Source organism: Cydia splendana, chromosome 6 (genome assembly GCF_910591565.1).
Source record: "Cydia splendana chromosome 6, ilCydSple1.2, whole genome shotgun sequence".
Classification (NCBI taxonomy): Eukaryota; Metazoa; Arthropoda; class Insecta; order Lepidoptera; family Tortricidae; genus Cydia; species Cydia splendana.
The window spans coordinates 17,005,214-17,021,360 of record NC_085965.1 but is presented as its reverse complement, the minus strand read 5'-3'; the positions used below and the strand labels follow the sequence as shown (position 1 = coordinate 17,021,360).

The 16,147-nt window shown below is 37.9% G+C and overlaps 3 protein-coding genes and 1 long non-coding RNA gene across 4 annotated transcripts in view; 1 reads left to right on the top strand and 3 right to left on the bottom strand.

Annotated features, from left to right (window-relative positions):
* LOC134791759 (uncharacterized) overlaps nucleotides 1-16,147 on the bottom strand; it is a 259,461-nt gene that overhangs the window by 14,613 nt on the left and 228,701 nt on the right. The gene's annotated exons all lie outside the window — the stretch shown is intronic.
* On the top strand, nucleotides 79-1,319 carry LOC134791891 (rRNA methyltransferase 2, mitochondrial). Its single transcript, XM_063763010.1, has 3 exons — nucleotides 79-337; nucleotides 424-625; nucleotides 707-1,319. Exons 1-3 carry the CDS (start codon nucleotides 183-185, stop codon nucleotides 1,097-1,099), a joined length of 750 nt encoding a protein of 249 aa, XP_063619080.1. The 5' UTR covers nucleotides 79-182; the 3' UTR covers nucleotides 1,100-1,319.
* On the bottom strand, nucleotides 2,828-14,289 carry LOC134791488 (uncharacterized). The gene is made up of 4 exons (XM_063762533.1): nucleotides 14,041-14,289; nucleotides 13,674-13,884; nucleotides 4,494-4,709; nucleotides 2,828-3,072 (listed from the first exon to the last, which is right to left on the bottom strand). The coding sequence occupies exons 1-4, from the start codon at nucleotides 14,155-14,157 to the stop codon at nucleotides 2,858-2,860; spliced, it is 759 nt and encodes a 252-aa protein (XP_063618603.1). The 5' UTR covers nucleotides 14,158-14,289; the 3' UTR covers nucleotides 2,828-2,857.
* On the bottom strand, nucleotides 8,594-11,111 carry LOC134791890 (uncharacterized). The gene is made up of 3 exons (XR_010144362.1): nucleotides 9,965-11,111; nucleotides 9,504-9,632; nucleotides 8,594-9,150 (listed from the first exon to the last, which is right to left on the bottom strand). It is a non-coding gene; the product is annotated as an uncharacterized LOC134791890 (long non-coding RNA).

Here is a 16,147-nt window from a genome sequence, read left to right as displayed (position 1 = left end):
GTAAGCGTTTTTAAAACAGTCTTGAATAATAATTTTGGCAGCTACCATTTGACGTTTATGTACTCGTTCAAATCGTTCAATATGCATTGTATTGATAGTGGAATGGGTTGAATTGGAGTTTATTTTTGTTATTCTTCCAATTTAAATATAAAGTTAAGAAAAACAACGTCTATTATTATACAATGTGGACATCGCGCTCATTTGCGCAGACTTCTCTAAACTACACTAGAATGTGTTTTTTAGTAAATTGTCTAAAGCGATTCAAGAGCTCTCAACAGTGGCTAAGTCGTCAAAGAGTGGACCCTTATGTTGAAAAGGCAAAGATATATAACTATAGGTATAAGTTTTATTCCAATATATTGTTTAACATGTGTAATGTGTTTTAATGTAATTATATCATTGTTATATTTGTGCATATTACAGATGTCGCAGTGCATTCAAACTTCTGGAAATGAACGAAAAGACGAACATACTAACACCTGGCCTTACGGTTATTGATTTAGGAGCTTCACCAGGCTCGTGGACCCAAGTAGCAGTGCAAAAAACAAATGCTGATGGAGCAGACCCCAAAAAACCTAAAGGGACAGTGTTGGCCATTGACAAATTACAATTATTTCCTATTGCGGTATGTTACTAATTACGTACTTAATTGATTTATAATGACCCACCATTAAAATACCAACTGATCTTGTAATCTTTGTTTTAGGGAGCTACAATATTGAATAACATGGATTTTTCTACAATTGAGGCACATGATAAGGTGATAAAGGCTCTGGGAGATAAGAAAGTAGACCTGGTTCTGTCGGACATGGCCCCGAGCGCCACTGGCGTGCGGGAGCTGGACAAGGACCGCATCATAGGGCTCTGCTACATGGCTATAAGGTTTGCAGCTCTAGTCACCAAGATTGATGGCAACTTGTTAATTAAAGTATGGGATGGAAAAGAAGTGCCAATCTTAGAAATGGATTTGGAAAGGTTTTACAGGAGTATCAAAATTTTAAAGCCAAATGCCAGCAGGTCAGAATCGTCAGAAAAATTTATTCTTGCAAGAGGATTCAAGGGCATTCAGAGGCCCTTGGAGAATGGCCGCTGGGGGTAGCATGTACCTGAATGTGGAAGCTGTGTCGCTACAAATAATATGTCTTCCAGATGCAATTGAGGACTAAGTTAGTCTTTGTATTTAGGCAACCTTTGTAATTAAATTTTTTTCCCTCTATTATTGCAATGGATGGAATAGTTCCAATTTAATCCCATTGGATTAAATTGGAAGGATTCATAATAAATTGGACAGGACAACTGGGAATGTGTTGCCCTTGTATAAATCTAGTTTTGTTCTCAAATGAAGGGATGTTTACAAAAACAACATAACTGCTTAGAGCGGTTTTGTTCTCAAATGAAGGGATGTTTACAAAAACAACATAACTGCTTAGAGCGGTTGACACTTTTTTAAGAACATTGTTAATTGTTTCAGGTGTCAACCAGTGTCAGTTATGTTGTTTTTGTAAACATCCCTTCAAATGTATAGAACAATGTTTATAATATTATAAGCACAAATAATTGACTTTGTAATAGTACAATTATAGATAAAGTAATTGAGATATACTCATAGTACTTAACCATTAGTCATAATGTTGCCATCTATGAAGAGTTTATAATTAATTAAAATAAAACACTTGATTATAAAAGATTTTTCTTTACTTTCATATAGCATAATTTATGATTGCTCATAATCATATATTTTTTTAAATATGTATTGTAAGCGTTTTTAATATCATTGTATTTGCTAAAGAACACCTTTAATCTTATAGTAAAATTATAATATATTATTCACCTTAAACATTTGACTTGCTTTTAATTTGATTTTTTGTACCATTGCAATTAAATATAACTTATCATTTATTAATTGCTCTCCATAATTAAAATATCACAATAAATAATGATAGTACTAAGTATCATTGACTCTAAGCATGTCTACTTAACGCACTAGTAATTGGACGTAAACAAAGGTACCTATAAGTAGTTGAAATTATTCGGGATATACATAACTTTCAAAAAGTATCAGTGTTATTCAGTTTTATTCATCTTGCCCAATATGGTTAGGTCAAAGATCGTTTATCCCAAGCAATTTCGACCATAAAGCTGGTGTATACGTAATATTTTAGTATTGCTTTTTCTTTTATCAGAAACCTTGCACACCTTTCACCAGTCAATTAATGTTTTTGTTTTTCTGTAAGCAAAATTACCTAGAAAACTACAAAAAAGCTGATGCATCATTTTCCTTATAGATAGTTGTATACAGGTACCTACATATGTTTATGACAATAAAGGATTGGATTTAGATTAGAGCCAGATGAGATTAGGCGTGTCTTACTTCATAATACTCAAGGCATCAGCCGTTAACGTACTAGCGTAATAATCATTAATATAGCGTAATATTGCTAAGAGTAAGGACTAAGTTTCTTTCTTTATCTGGATAATAAGCATGGCAGGTCCAAACTTCACCGGAGTTCATCCCCTTTTTTTAAAATATTAACAAAATTATATAGCCCAAGCCCTCTCGCGCATGAGAGGAGGCCTGTGCCCAGCAGTGGGACGTATATAGGCTAAATTATTTAATTATTTTTTATTTATTTAAGATAATTACCTTTAATTATAATCTTTTTTAAAAGGGACAGAGTCGCACATGTTCGATCCTTTCAATTTTAAATGAATAGAATTAACTTTTTGTAATGATGAGTTATGAGATTCTCTTGGTATCCGTACCCGATTCATCCTCTCTCTACCGAATTCTCTGAACATTAAAGGACAATTTGACAGCGCAATTTACGCGGTTACTGCACTGATACGGATCGCCGCCTTAAACGAAGTGCGTCCTCGTGTTGGTGAGCTTGTTGAGCTGCGCGGCCGACAGCAGGCTGGAGTGCGCCGCGTGGTCTAGCAGCAGCAGGCGCTCGCCGCGCTCGTCGCTGGCGGCGCGCGCGGCGCGGCAGCGCCCTCCCGTCTCCAGGGCGAAGCTCGACACCGCGCAGATGGCGTAGATGAAAGTCAGGACGAAGAGGGCGCAGCCGAAATCTAGAACGAATAGTACTCGTAAGTGTGGAGTCAGTAAATAATAGCACATTATTGTCGAGGCTCGGAAGTAGCTACTTGCAGGCTGAGGATTCGTTTTAAACGGACGACCTTGGGAGTCCGTTTAATTGAATCCGAAGCCAGCAAGTAGCCTTCCAGCCGAGTCATATATAGTGCTTTTCTCAAAAATGGTGCAAGAAATATAAATATCATAGAAATATTTTACAAAAGCAACTTTCTTACGTATATATTTTCACAGAAAAAAGTAGAAACAATTGAAAAAATTACCTTTGCCGCCTTTTTATTTTTTTAATAAAAAAATAGAAGTGTATTTTTCTGCCGAAAATACGACAACCTATTTGAGACAGCTAAATAGTCGCGGTACCTCGGAGTAATTAACAATGGAGCCGCCATTAACAGGCGTTCCCCTCTGTCGAAAATAGGCGGCCAATGGTCAACCACATGTCAACCATATGTATGGACTGACGTTTATCTGACATGACGTACCTATACATTTGATGTGCCCCTCCCCCGCAAAAAACGGCAGACTATTTTGTACCGAAAATTTTAGACATGGCGTCTCCGTTGGTTATATCCTCTAAGCGCGGTACTAATCATCTGTTTGGCTGTTTAATGGCCAATGGGCCTGTGCCTTCATTTGATATGGCCATTTCAACTTTTAAAAAGTTTGGAACTCGACAAATAATGGAATTTGTATGCAACATTGCAGTCCCAAAATCGAGACTGCAATGTTTTTAACTTTTTAATTTTTAAACGGCAAAGTCGACTTTGCCGTCCATTTTTGAGAAACAAAAAATTACAATCACCACTGCGACTTCAGATGGCTCTGTTTATTATGATCGAATTTAAGCTTTACGCGACTGTCTAATTTCAAAACGATGTTTTAGCCTTCGCTAGCACAGGCACAAAACTACATTAAAAGCATAATCAAGGCGACTTAGACTGGGCGTAAAGCGCTATCTAGTGAGCGTTTGTCGGTTTAACAATAACAATACGCACAAAGCTAAAATCCAACCATCTGAAACAATGATGGGGATGCGGCAATGGGGGCACGCGATGTTGTATGGTAATTATTTGAAGGTCTTCTATATTTACTGGACTCTGGTGCTAATAGTAAGTATTTATAGTACCTACTACTTGAGTACTGATTAACTCCTACTATGATACTACTCTATGCAGCGGTCTGCAACAATTAAGCGGCCCGCGAACCTCTCGGTTGCGGCTCGCGAGCCTCCCTGGTTATTTTGTATATAATATTGACAAACGACAATGTCTGCTAAAGTCACAAATTACCAAAGTGCGGCCCGCGTCAACTTCGTTAACTAATATGTGGCCCTTGGCTGCTAAAAGGTTGCCGACCGCTGCCTATAGGATAGTACTAAGATATAAATTCAACTACTTACGGTAGAGGTTATGTCCGCCAAACAAGTTGACAACGCACGGGTATCCGTCGCCCACAATAATAGCAGCCAGCAGCAACACCACACCGACGCAAGCGGCCAGGATCCACGGCAACACGTACTCTCGCCGGTACTTCACGGCGCCGTGCAGCAACGAGATACAGCACATGAGGTAGACTGACGTGAGGATCGTGCTCGTGTATAGGAATATTACTGTCACTGGAACACGGAAATGTACAACTGAATATTATATTGAATCTTTAGCAAAAGCCCTTATTTTATTGGATTAATTGTGATTTTTTTTCAAGTAAATTATTAGTTAGTCAAATTGCTGGAAAATGTACGATGTCTGATAATCAGCAATAAACAGTGAACGATAGTAATTAATTATGTATACACATCGGTAACTCGTGGCATTTAGGTAGCACTTAAAAGATTAGTGATGAGCACACATCGGTAACTCGTGGCACTTGACAGTTTCTAACAGACTAGTGATGTGACAATGTTCTTCCTATACGAGTCGAGAAAAAGAAACCACAAAAAAAAGGAATTAATTAAACTAATCTCTTAAGTGCTACCTAAATGCCACGAGTTACCGATGTGTATGTATGGATGTATAGGTTAATTTCAACAACTCCGGTACACATAGACCTGGTCGAGCGGTATTGGGCGCAGATGCTAGTTCGCGCTAGTGATCTGCGTTCGAGACCCGTTGGGCTGGCTATGTTTTGCATTTTTTATTTACATATTTATTTTGTTTTTTTTACATCGTTAGTTTTTTAATGTATTTGTAAATTTTTAATGCAGCTTCAAAATTAATTAGATGCGTTATTCAGTCAGAATTGCATTTTGCATAAAATGATAGTGTGGAAAAGAAATACAATGAACTATACTATGTAGATGTCTTGTACAGTCGCCATCAGACATATCGGAGCGGCCAATGTGTTCACAATATCTGAACACGCACTCTAACGCCCTGACATTAGAGGCGTGTTCAGATATTTGTGAGCGCCTTAGCCGCTCCGATATATCTGATGGCGCCTGTAACAAAAATGTTTTTTTTTTAATGTTAGCCTACGCTATAATTAAAGAACCTGACTAGTTACATCACCTAGTACTTAGGTATAATATCTTTGCAATATTTATACATAGGTAGGACGATAAGTAGGTTTATTTTTTCATTAGGTACAAATGGAAAATCGTCCACTTGTAATAACCATTCTGAAGTTGGATCAAAAGTAATAGTGTCCAAAGTGAATCTTGTCAAAATGTAATTCTGCTAAAAAATATTTTTAACCAAATTTGTAATCGCCGTAAATTTATCAAGCCGGTATGGAATTTTGTCCATTATAAATTATGAGCAAAATTAAATACACACAAAGTAAATAATATAGTCTAATATGAATTAAGACCAAAATTTTAATTATTGTAATTGTAGGCTAATTTCAACCTAATCATTAGCAGAGCCATTAGTAACTAATTAGGTATGTATAGGTTAATTTCGACAACACAGATACACATAGTCCTGGTCGAGCGGTATTGGGCGCAGATGCTAGTTCGCGCTAGTGATCTGGGTTCGAGACCCGTTGGGCTGGATATGTTTTGCATTTTTTATTTACGTATTTGTTTTGTTTTTAGGGTTCCGTACCCAAAGGTTAAAAACTGGACCCTATTACTAAGACTCCGCTGTCCGTCTGTCCGTCCGTCTGTCTGTGACAGTTAAAATTTTCACAGATGATGTATTTCTGTTGCCGCCATTGACATAGATATTATAATATAATATCTATGTCAATACATATTATGTACGTCAATGGTTGCCGCTATAACAACAAATACTAAAAACAAAATAAAATAAATATAAATTTAAGCGGGGCTCCCATACAACAAACGTGATTTTTTTGCCGTTTTTTGCGTAATGGTACGGAACCCTTCGTGCGCGAGTCCGACTCGCACTTGGCAGGTTTTTTTTTCGCTGTTCGTTTTTTTAGGTACTTACTTGTAAATTTTTAATGCAGCCTCAAAATTACCTAGATGCGTTATTCAGTCAGAATTGCATTTTGCATAAAAATGATAGTGTGGAAAAGAAATACAATGAACTATATACTATGTAGATATCTTGTACAATCGCCATCAAACATATCGGAGCGGCCAAGGTGTTCACAATATCTGAACACGCACTCTAACGCCTTGACAATAGAGGCGTGTTCAGATATTTGTGAGCGCCTTAGCCGCTCCGATATATCTGATGGCGATTGTATCAAAAATGTTCTTTTTTTGAAATTTTAGCCTACGCTATAATTCAAGAATATACCTAAGTACTAGATCTAGTACTTATTAGGTATAATATCTTTGCAGTATTTATACATATAAGCACAGCGGACGATAAGTAGGTTTACTTTACTGTCATTCATTAGGTACAAATGGAATATCGTCCACTTGAAATGACCATTCTGAAGTTGGATAAAAAGTAATAGTGTCCAAAGTGAATCTTGTCAAAATGTAATTATGCTAAAATAGTTATTTGTACAACAAGAGATCAAAGTTTGATATTTCTTCGAGTGCTTATTTTGAGTCCCGTGCAAGCGACAGATTCTATAATATACTTGGGTTCTATTATCTCTGTCCCTCTAGGTATCTTCTCACTGCTTAGGGTGAAAAAATTTGTGTACTACACGAGATCAAAGTTATTTACATCTCGTGCGCTTTTGAATCCCTTACTACGCTCAAGATTCTAAATTAGATTCACTCGCTACGCTCGAATCTTGAGCGTAGTAAGGGATTCAAAAGCGCACGAGATGTAAATAACTTTGATCTCGTGTAGTACACAAAATTTTTCACCCTAAGCGGTGAGAACATACCTAGAGGGACAGAGATAATAGAACCCAAGTATCGAACTTGTATTAGACCCCGCATGTTGAAATGACATTTGACTATAAAGGTCACTTGAATGTCATTTTGTCTCACTCAGTGAGCAAAATCGCATTTTGCTCACTGAATGACTCAACTCAGTGAGCAAAATGCGATTTTGCTCACTGAGTGAGACAAAATGACTCAGTGAGCAAAATCGCATTTTGCTCACTGTTTTTAAGAAGCAAAGTACCCTTGTTCGAGCTGCTGAGGTGAAAAATTAATTAGATGCGTTATTCAGTCAGAATTGCATTTTGCATAAAAATGATAGTGTGGAAAAGAAATACAATGAACTATACTATGTAGATATATTGTACAGTCGTCATCAGACATATCGGAGCGGCCAAGGTGTTCACAATATCTGAACACACTGACGCCCGGACAATAGAGGCGTGTTCAGATATTTGTGAGCGCCTTAGCCGCTCCGATATATCTGATGCCTCTGATGGCGACTGTAACAAAATTGTTTTTTAAAAAGTTAGCCTACGCTATAATTATGAACCTAACTATACTCTGTACTTTTAGGTATTTAAAAAAACGTAAACAAACAGCAGCTGTCAAAAATGACAGATTCAGGGGTTTAGAACCTTTTTCGAGTGATATAATTATTACCTATGTTAATAACCTTAAATATTATAATTACGTATATTATTTAAAGTAATTAATGTACTTTTGAAAGACATCTTACCCATAAGCACTGGTAGCCTGGTGCTAACTGTGGTAAGATGTCTTTCAATCAGGCAGATTCGAACCCCGACCGTACCACTGAGTTTATCAGTCGGTCTTTGACTTTGATGAAAGAAAACACCGTGAAGAAACCTGCATACATTCACAAACAAATTCAAAGGTGTATGTGATGTCTCCAGCTACATACTACAATACAAGCATAGTACCAGTGTGAAGACTATAGCCCAAGCCCTCTACTGCATGGGAGGAGGCCAGAGGCCTTTGTCTGTGCTCAGCAGTGTGACGCATATTGAATAGGTAAAGGCTGAGACCAGTGTATAAATAAAATAAAAAGACACAAGAATTTAATATTATTTTTATTTATTAGTACAATACAGTACAATTAGGAAATTTAATATTTTATTCGGAATCACTTGATGATGATGATGATGATGATGACGATGAATCCCCCCCCACATTTATTATAAATCTGTCAGTCAAGTTGTCGATATGGTTATCTAACCCTCTCATTGTTTCTTCTTCTTTTATGGTATGATCTTCACAGCTTTTCCAATTAGCAGCAGTGACATTTCCGAGTGCCTCGGGTAGTAAATCTCTTAGCTCTTTCAATTTGAACGTTTTGTTTTTTGCGGCAATCTCCCCTTTTACCTGTGCCCAAATGAGCTCAATAGGGTTGAGCTCGCAGTGGTAGGGCGGGAGCCTTATGACAGTAATGCCCCTTTCTTTTGCTTTTTCATCCACAACATATTTTTCGTATTTTTTTTTACTTTTCGCACTCTCTTCAAGAGTTGCTCCTTATATTCCTTAGGTCCAAAAGCAATATTTTTGGACCGTAACCATTCCTGGATTTCAGCTTTTTTTGTTTTTAAAATAGGAGTTTTTTCGAGCTTGCGTGAATGGTATGGTGCATTGTCCATCACAATTACTGAATTTGGCTCAACGTTATTTAAAATAACGTCAAACCATTTTTCAAAGTTTGCTCCATTCATTTCTTTATGGTAGTCTCCATCATCTGTGCCCGCTAAAAAGATCAGCTCGCCCTCCTTCAAGAAGCCGGTTGAAGATCCTACAAAAATATAGAAACATGTTAATGCATGCTAATAACAAATATGGTAAGCAGGCACCGGAGCCTATGAATGCCTGTTACTGCACAGATATCACATTATATAGATTAATTTGTGTATGACTTATTAACCATACTAATATTATGAACCTCTTGACACTTGATGGAGTTTCTCTCGGGAAAGGACATATCATCATAATCTTACACAGACAAAGTGACTGGCAGAAGGTATCACTTATAAATAAACTGCCTTCTGCCAGCGTTTTGTCTGTCTGAAGAGAAAACAGACAGACAGACTTTTGCATTTATAATATTAGTATGGATGATTCATATTATTGAACACAAATATGACATACCTATGTGGCCTAATATGAGGCGTTTTCCTTTGCCGGATGGATTTTTGAGTCCTGTAGAAAGCCCTTGGCGATGAGCTTCTTTGGTACTCTTGATTGTTGTGTCTTGCCAAACTTTTTCTTTCGTGTGCCCTGTAAACCAAAATAATAATTATTGCACTATTATTACAACATAAATCAAACGTAAGACGATAACTTGAGTATAGCTTTTCTAATCTTTATAAATATTTGGTAGGATTAAAGCTGAGACACACAAAATAAAGAAGGTCTATAAGCGAGTGCTTAGTTGAAGGCGGACATGTCAAATTAAGGAATTAGGTGTATCTTTGAATGGGATACTATTTTTACCATACTACATAACGTAAAGAATACATTACAGCATTAGTTTATTTATCATCTCTCAAGTTCTATTTAAATGATTACAAATAAGAAAATTAAAAAGAAAAGTAAAACAATTTAATTACCTTCGTTAACCCAGGTCTCATCCAGGTAATAAATCTTTTTCCCTGCCTTTCGTTCTTCTTCTATTTTGTTTAGATAGTTAATACGCCATAAGGCTATATCACTTCTATCAATCAACATACTTTTTCGGTTTCTTTTAGAGTACTTGAACCCCAGTTTTTTTAAAACTTTAAAAAATGAGGTTCTCGAGAAGTTTGGCAGACTCTCATCACTGTTTACTGCATCAAGCATTTTGTTTATACTTGGTATTTCATTGGCAAAATAAAATTGGTGTACTTTTCTTCGAATGCCACCCAGTTCAATCTCATCCAGTGCATTTACTAAACTTGGTTTCGTCGCAGATGGCGGTGGAGACTGAACACGACCGTGGGTCTTGTATTCTTTCAAAACAGAGTATACAGTAGGAGTCGAGACACCAACAATTTCTGCCGTTTTCTGAACGATTTCGGTTTTATATGGGTATTTATCCTTGGGCCACGTTTCTTCCACGTATTTATAAACGTTAACAAGTACGGTCTTCTCCGATGACGAAAGCTGTCCCGTTTTAGGCCTCTTTTTCTTCGGAGAAGGAAATGTAAGCAGGGAACTAGGCCGGCTACTTCCCGGTTTGTTATCATCCATGTTCACGCAAAACACACAACTCCGTAACAAAACAAACAAGTTCAACAAAAACTTAACAGAAAACCACAAAATTTACAACGAATAACAGCTCAAAAACACCACAAATATCGCAAGGGCATCCGACTATAAAACACAATGCAACAAGCGTCAAGCAATGGCCGCTGTCAAACCGACCAAGTTAAAAAGTGACACAAGGTACGTGTTGCTACACTAAAAACGGTACTCTGTAATCTAGTCGTATTTTATCCTCATAACTATAACCTTGCGTTTTGCACATCTGCAAAATTGGGTGTTTTTTATGAGGCAATTTACTATAAAAAATTATTAATCATTTAATGTGATATAAATAATTGGGTAAATTTATATATGTGTATATATATCATAAAATCCAGCGTAACTACAGGTTGCTGAAATAGGATGGAACGAATCTGTAACCTGTTATTTTTTAAAATTGAAAATTTAACAGGAACCAAAACCTGCCCAATAAATTACCCTTTTAATGGTTTGTTTACGTTTTTTTAAATACCTAAAAGTACAGAGTATAGATACATCATCTTAGTACTTGTAATATCTTTGCAATATTTATTATCAGCGGATGATAAGTAGTAATTACGTATATGAAGGCTAATTTCGACCCAACTCGTACGCATATCCTGGCCGAGTGCGGGCTTGCGGGCGGCTGCTGATTACTGCGCGCAAATCAGCGGTCCGCATTCAAGACTTTACTCGGTCCGGTATGTTTTGCATTTTATTAATATTATGACATACGTATTTTTTTCTAACGTTGGTTTTTTGTGTATTTATACATTTTTAATGCAATCTCTTAAGAAAAGTAATTATATAGTTACGTTATTATTACGACAGCTTCGCATTTCATTCCATGGAATAGCATGTAAGTTAATAATTACTATTAAAACAAATCGTCAGGTGACAAGCAAAAGTCACTAATTACTAAAAATATATTAAACAAAAATCAACCTTATTTAAGTACTAATATGGTTCACTATGGCTATCAACTTGTAGTGGTAATTAGTGAGGTTTGCTTGTCAGCTGACGAAATATGAGGGGATCCAATTTGCAGGAGAACCGGGGTCAGATTATATATTTGGCTCAGAGAGTTACCATGGTTTTAGCAGAGTGGGTTAGGTCATTAGGCCCAAATTTAGAGATCTAGGGCCCTTAGGCACTTAGGATTTAGAAGGTCCCCTTCTCCATATCAAAGCCGTATTATTGCTAGGTTGCCTGGCCCCTTAGGGCCCTAGTGGGCCTAGCAGAGGCGTATTTACAAATTTGGCGCCCCGGGCCATTTTGATTTGCCGCCCCCCTTCATCAGTGACGACAATGACGATAAAGTATTTTATTTAAGAAAAAAAAAACCTGCAACAAGTACCTTTGGGGTGTGAAATAAAAAAAACTAAACATTTACCATTTACTCACATAGGCATTTACATTGTTTTCCTATGTACAAATTGGTTGACAAAATCATCAATAACGCTGTCGTAATTTAAAACGTTTGTCAGCTCAGCTTCTATATTAAGAAGAGCTAAGCTATTCAGGCGCTCTTCGCTGATAGTGGAACGTAGATAATTTTTTATTCTTTTGAGTGCAGAAAGGTGACGTCACTAATGTCACTATTCTAGATACAGATTTATATGGGCCGTTTTTGTCACTCAATGACGATGCGACCTGATATTTGCCTGATCTGATCGGTGACCGGTGGGTACTGCTGGGTTTTGGCCATTGAGAATCAAGGTGAGACATGGCAGTCAGGTTGGATATAGCTAAGGAGTTCGGTCGGGTCTGGCATCGAGTCTGCTCGAGGGACTATGTTATACAAATGGATCGCTAGCTTTTTTTCCGGTAGACGCACATGAGCCGTATAGTAGACGGAAGCTGCTCCGATAGTGTGGACATTACCGTTGGCGTTGCACTAGGTTCTGTGCTGTCATTGCTGCATATCAATGATAATCATTGCTATGCAGACGACAGTAGTAGGGATGCGTATTACACAGGCCGTACCATTATCCCTCATTCTTTGGTGCTGGAAAGTCATGAAAAGTATTGTATTTGTATCTGATATCGAGAGCACTCTATCTGTACTGAGTTTCGGCATGGGATCGGAACAATTTAGTGAGATTGAATATCACGAAGACACAAGAACCGCCCGTATGTATATAGTCAGATGGGTCACAAATAATGTTAGGTACGTAAGTGAAAACGCGAGCGTAGCGAGCGCGAAATTTTTTCGAGAAAATAGTTGGTAAATTTTTAGGGTTCCGTACTTCAAAAGGAAAAAAACGGAACCCATATAAGATCACTTTGTTGTCCGTCCGGCCGTCTGTCTGTCTCAATATAAAGGGTCTTGACATGACAGAGGGCGGCAAAATCGACAAGGCTTGTTATTTAAATTTTACAAATAAATAGGGGAGCGACAAAATTCTGGTCGACCCTATCTGAACAGCTAATAAAATATTTTTTTGACCCAAATTTGCCGCCCCCTAAAATCTGCCGCCATAGGCTTCAGCCTACTCAGCCTAGTGGTAAATCCGGCACTGCGCCGTACTAATACTTCTTGAACGAAAATGTTGCTTAATTTAGGTACTTGTTGGTAGATATTTTTAGCAATTGGTGGGGTTTGAAGCGTTCGTTTGTTTATTAATTTAAATGTCAATTAAAATATAATAAAAAAATTGCTAAGTTTGATTATAAAAGGCGCCCAGAAAAAGCCGCAAGGGGGCGGCTTCGCCGCCCCCCTGCGGCCTGCCGCCCCGGGCCATGGCCCCCTTGGCCCTATGGTAAATACGCCCCTGGGGCCTAGGCAGTATTCCGGCCCACAAGGTTGGCGGTAATGCAGTCTCTTACTTACTACCTGAGTGTGTCGTAGTTTTTCAAGAGCAACAGTACGGTATGTACTAATGACTAATGTAGTACCCACGTTGGTTCCTCAAGATAGGAGTGCAGTATGGAGAAATAATGTTTTTATAGGGTTGGCAAACTCTGGAACTGCAAGCGTCCCGTCACTGATAACTATCAAACACTTGTTTATTCACTGACATGGCAAAAAATTGTTATCATGTACTATGTAGGTACCTGAAGCCAGATGTTGCGCTTTAGCGAATCTCCGCTGGTTGTTGGTGCTCAGGACTTCACCCTCGTGGAACGTGAGCTGCTGGTCGTACGTGACCTCAAAGAACCCTCGTCTCTCTGCGTCGTCCTCCATGTCGTTGTGAAGCATTGACAACATCTCGCCGACATGAGAAATACCAACTAATAAAATAATTAAAACGAATGATGAAAGCGCCTGAAAAAAATAAATAGCAATGTGACTTGTAGAGTATTTCTTGACGCTGTTTTTTCATAGGGTATATAGGTACTAGGTACCTATACCACAGCCTATCTATATTAACTGATGAATAGTGTAATTATTATGATATGTAAAGGTTTGTTATGTACTCACGATTTGGTGGACGGCGATTAGAATGGTGCCTTGACGCAAATTAAAAACATACAAAAAATTGTTTAAGCGAATCATCATTTTGTGCGACAGTTTACATTGCTTGGTTCTATCAAACATTTGTGGTTTTTATATGTCTAACGCATTTCCACTACGAAATAACATTGTTTAGCTACTCCTACTGTCAAGTTACGTCTGGTACGCGCCAGGGCGCATGTTGTTTTCTATTGATTATTTTTTGTCGGTCCGTGCGTAATTTCACGCAGGTCTTGTACAGTAATGAGGGAACCACGGCACACCACGGTGACCGTTCGATGTTTCTTTGTAAGGCCTTGTTTTGGGTTACCATAGAGTTACACGATTTGTAATTCCTAGCTACACGAAAAAAAATATGTAGTTATAAGAATGAAATTGAAGGATAAGGTACCTATTTGCCTGAACATGATTTAAGCGCGTATATGATTACATGTGTTCAGTTATTTGCTGCGGCGTTTTGAACATGTAAACCCCAGGATCGCGAAATGTCTCCTCTTCAAAAATACCTCTAGTATGCAATTTACATTAGGTACTTTTAGTCAGTGGAAAATTGTTTTCCCGGGTATACACGCACTCACAGAAAGTTGAATACACCTAAGCTAAATGATGACATTAAATCCCCCGCTGCCCCTTTTTTACTTACGGTCTCCTTAATGATTAATTAAAAAGTCAGGTATAAATGAGTACACAAAGTTATTATTATAAATTAAATTTATTTCACAACTTACAATAGTAGTGATAATGACTGCATCAATCTAACCCAAACTTTTAGCTGGCATTAGTGTATGTATTTGGATTAAGTTTATCAACTAAATCAATCACAAGTGAAAAATGAAAATAACTCATAATATAATGTCGAAACAATATTTACAAAAGTTAGTTATTTTCGTCAACAGTTATAATTTAGTAAAATAATTTACAAATTCGTCGTTTAGACGTGTTACAACTTGAAAAATATAACGAAAGTTGGCCAAAGTAGGTCTAATTTACAAGTACATAATCACATTTTATTCTTCATTTTCATTATTCACAACATAAATTTTCTATTGGATGGTTACTTTTTGCTGAATAAATATTTTACGCATTTAAACCCCTATTTCCTAAGGGGTGCAAACTGTATTCGTTTGCTGACTGCACTTGGGTCAACTTTCGGTAGCGAGATTATCATGCAACAAGTATTAAGTAGTTACAATAATTTAGAAATGTATTCTTGGGGCTTCCGAGCAGAGCGAACCACAAACTGCGCCACCACGTCTGTTCAAATGACACAATACTGAGAGAAAGATGGATGCGTGATGCATAAGCGACCAGCCGGTTTAGCACAGGACTATCGCAATAGCCTCTCGCCCGCGAGAAAGATTACCCGTCCTCTAGTTCAGGGGTCTCCAAACTTTTTTGCCTGAGGGCCATATTGCGCTTCAGAATTTTCGCGCGGGCCACCGTCGGCGCCGAGGGGGGGGTGGGAGTGTATCTGGTTACTGCTGTTAGGGCTGAACATCTGGAGCTTGGCTCCCGCGGGCCGGATTGGAACGCTGTCGGCGGGCCGGATTAGAACGCTTCGCGGGCCGGGGTTTGGAGAGCCCTGCTCTAGTTAATACAATTAGAAAAAGACACAGTCATCTCGCTGGCGAGATACTGCCGCGACGCTCCTGTGCTAAGTTAGGCCATAGAGAAAAAAATACATAGATTGCTCACTCCATATTTTCATAGTCGACATCTAGCATCGAGTAGCGGAATGTTCAACAACATAAGACTTTCCGGTCGGTGCTACATCTATTGTCAAGTAGCAGTACTGATAATTCCGCAACTCGATGCTAGACGTCGACTATGAAAATAATAGTCCTTTTGGTACTAAAACTGATGTATGGAGTGAGCACTTTTGTCTTACTATATTCCTCTATGGTTAGGCCAACCAACTAAGATATCGACCCGATAGTTTCCCGATATTTTGCATGATGATTTAAAAATGTCGAATTGTAATTATTACTTTTTATCGCCGTAAATTCTTTGTCGGGTAAGTGTCAATACAACAAGTTGAATTTAGGTCAAATGTTACACTTAGTAATTAACGAAT

Bases quoted from the DNA above. Each gene is read 5' to 3' on its own strand.
- LOC134791891 (XM_063763010.1), top strand. From the start codon at position 183: ATGTGGACATCGCGCTCATTTGCGCAGACTTCTCTAAACTACACTAGA. The intron at 338-423 runs GTATAAGTTTTA...TGCATATTACAG, and splicing joins GCAAAGATATATAACTATAG to ATGTCGCAGTGCATTCAAAC. The intron at 626-706 runs GTATGTTACTAA...TCTTTGTTTTAG, and splicing joins TACAATTATTTCCTATTGCG to GGAGCTACAATATTGAATAA.
- LOC134791488 (XM_063762533.1), bottom strand. From the start codon at position 14,157: ATGTTTGATAGAACCAAGCAATGTAAACTGTCGCACAAAATGATGATT. The intron at 13,885-14,040 runs GTGAGTACATAA...TATTTTTTTCAG, and splicing joins TAATCGCCGTCCACCAAATC to GCGCTTTCATCATTCGTTTT. The intron at 4,710-13,673 runs GTACCTACATAG...TCCGTGTTCCAG, and splicing joins AGCGCAACATCTGGCTTCAG to TGACAGTAATATTCCTATAC.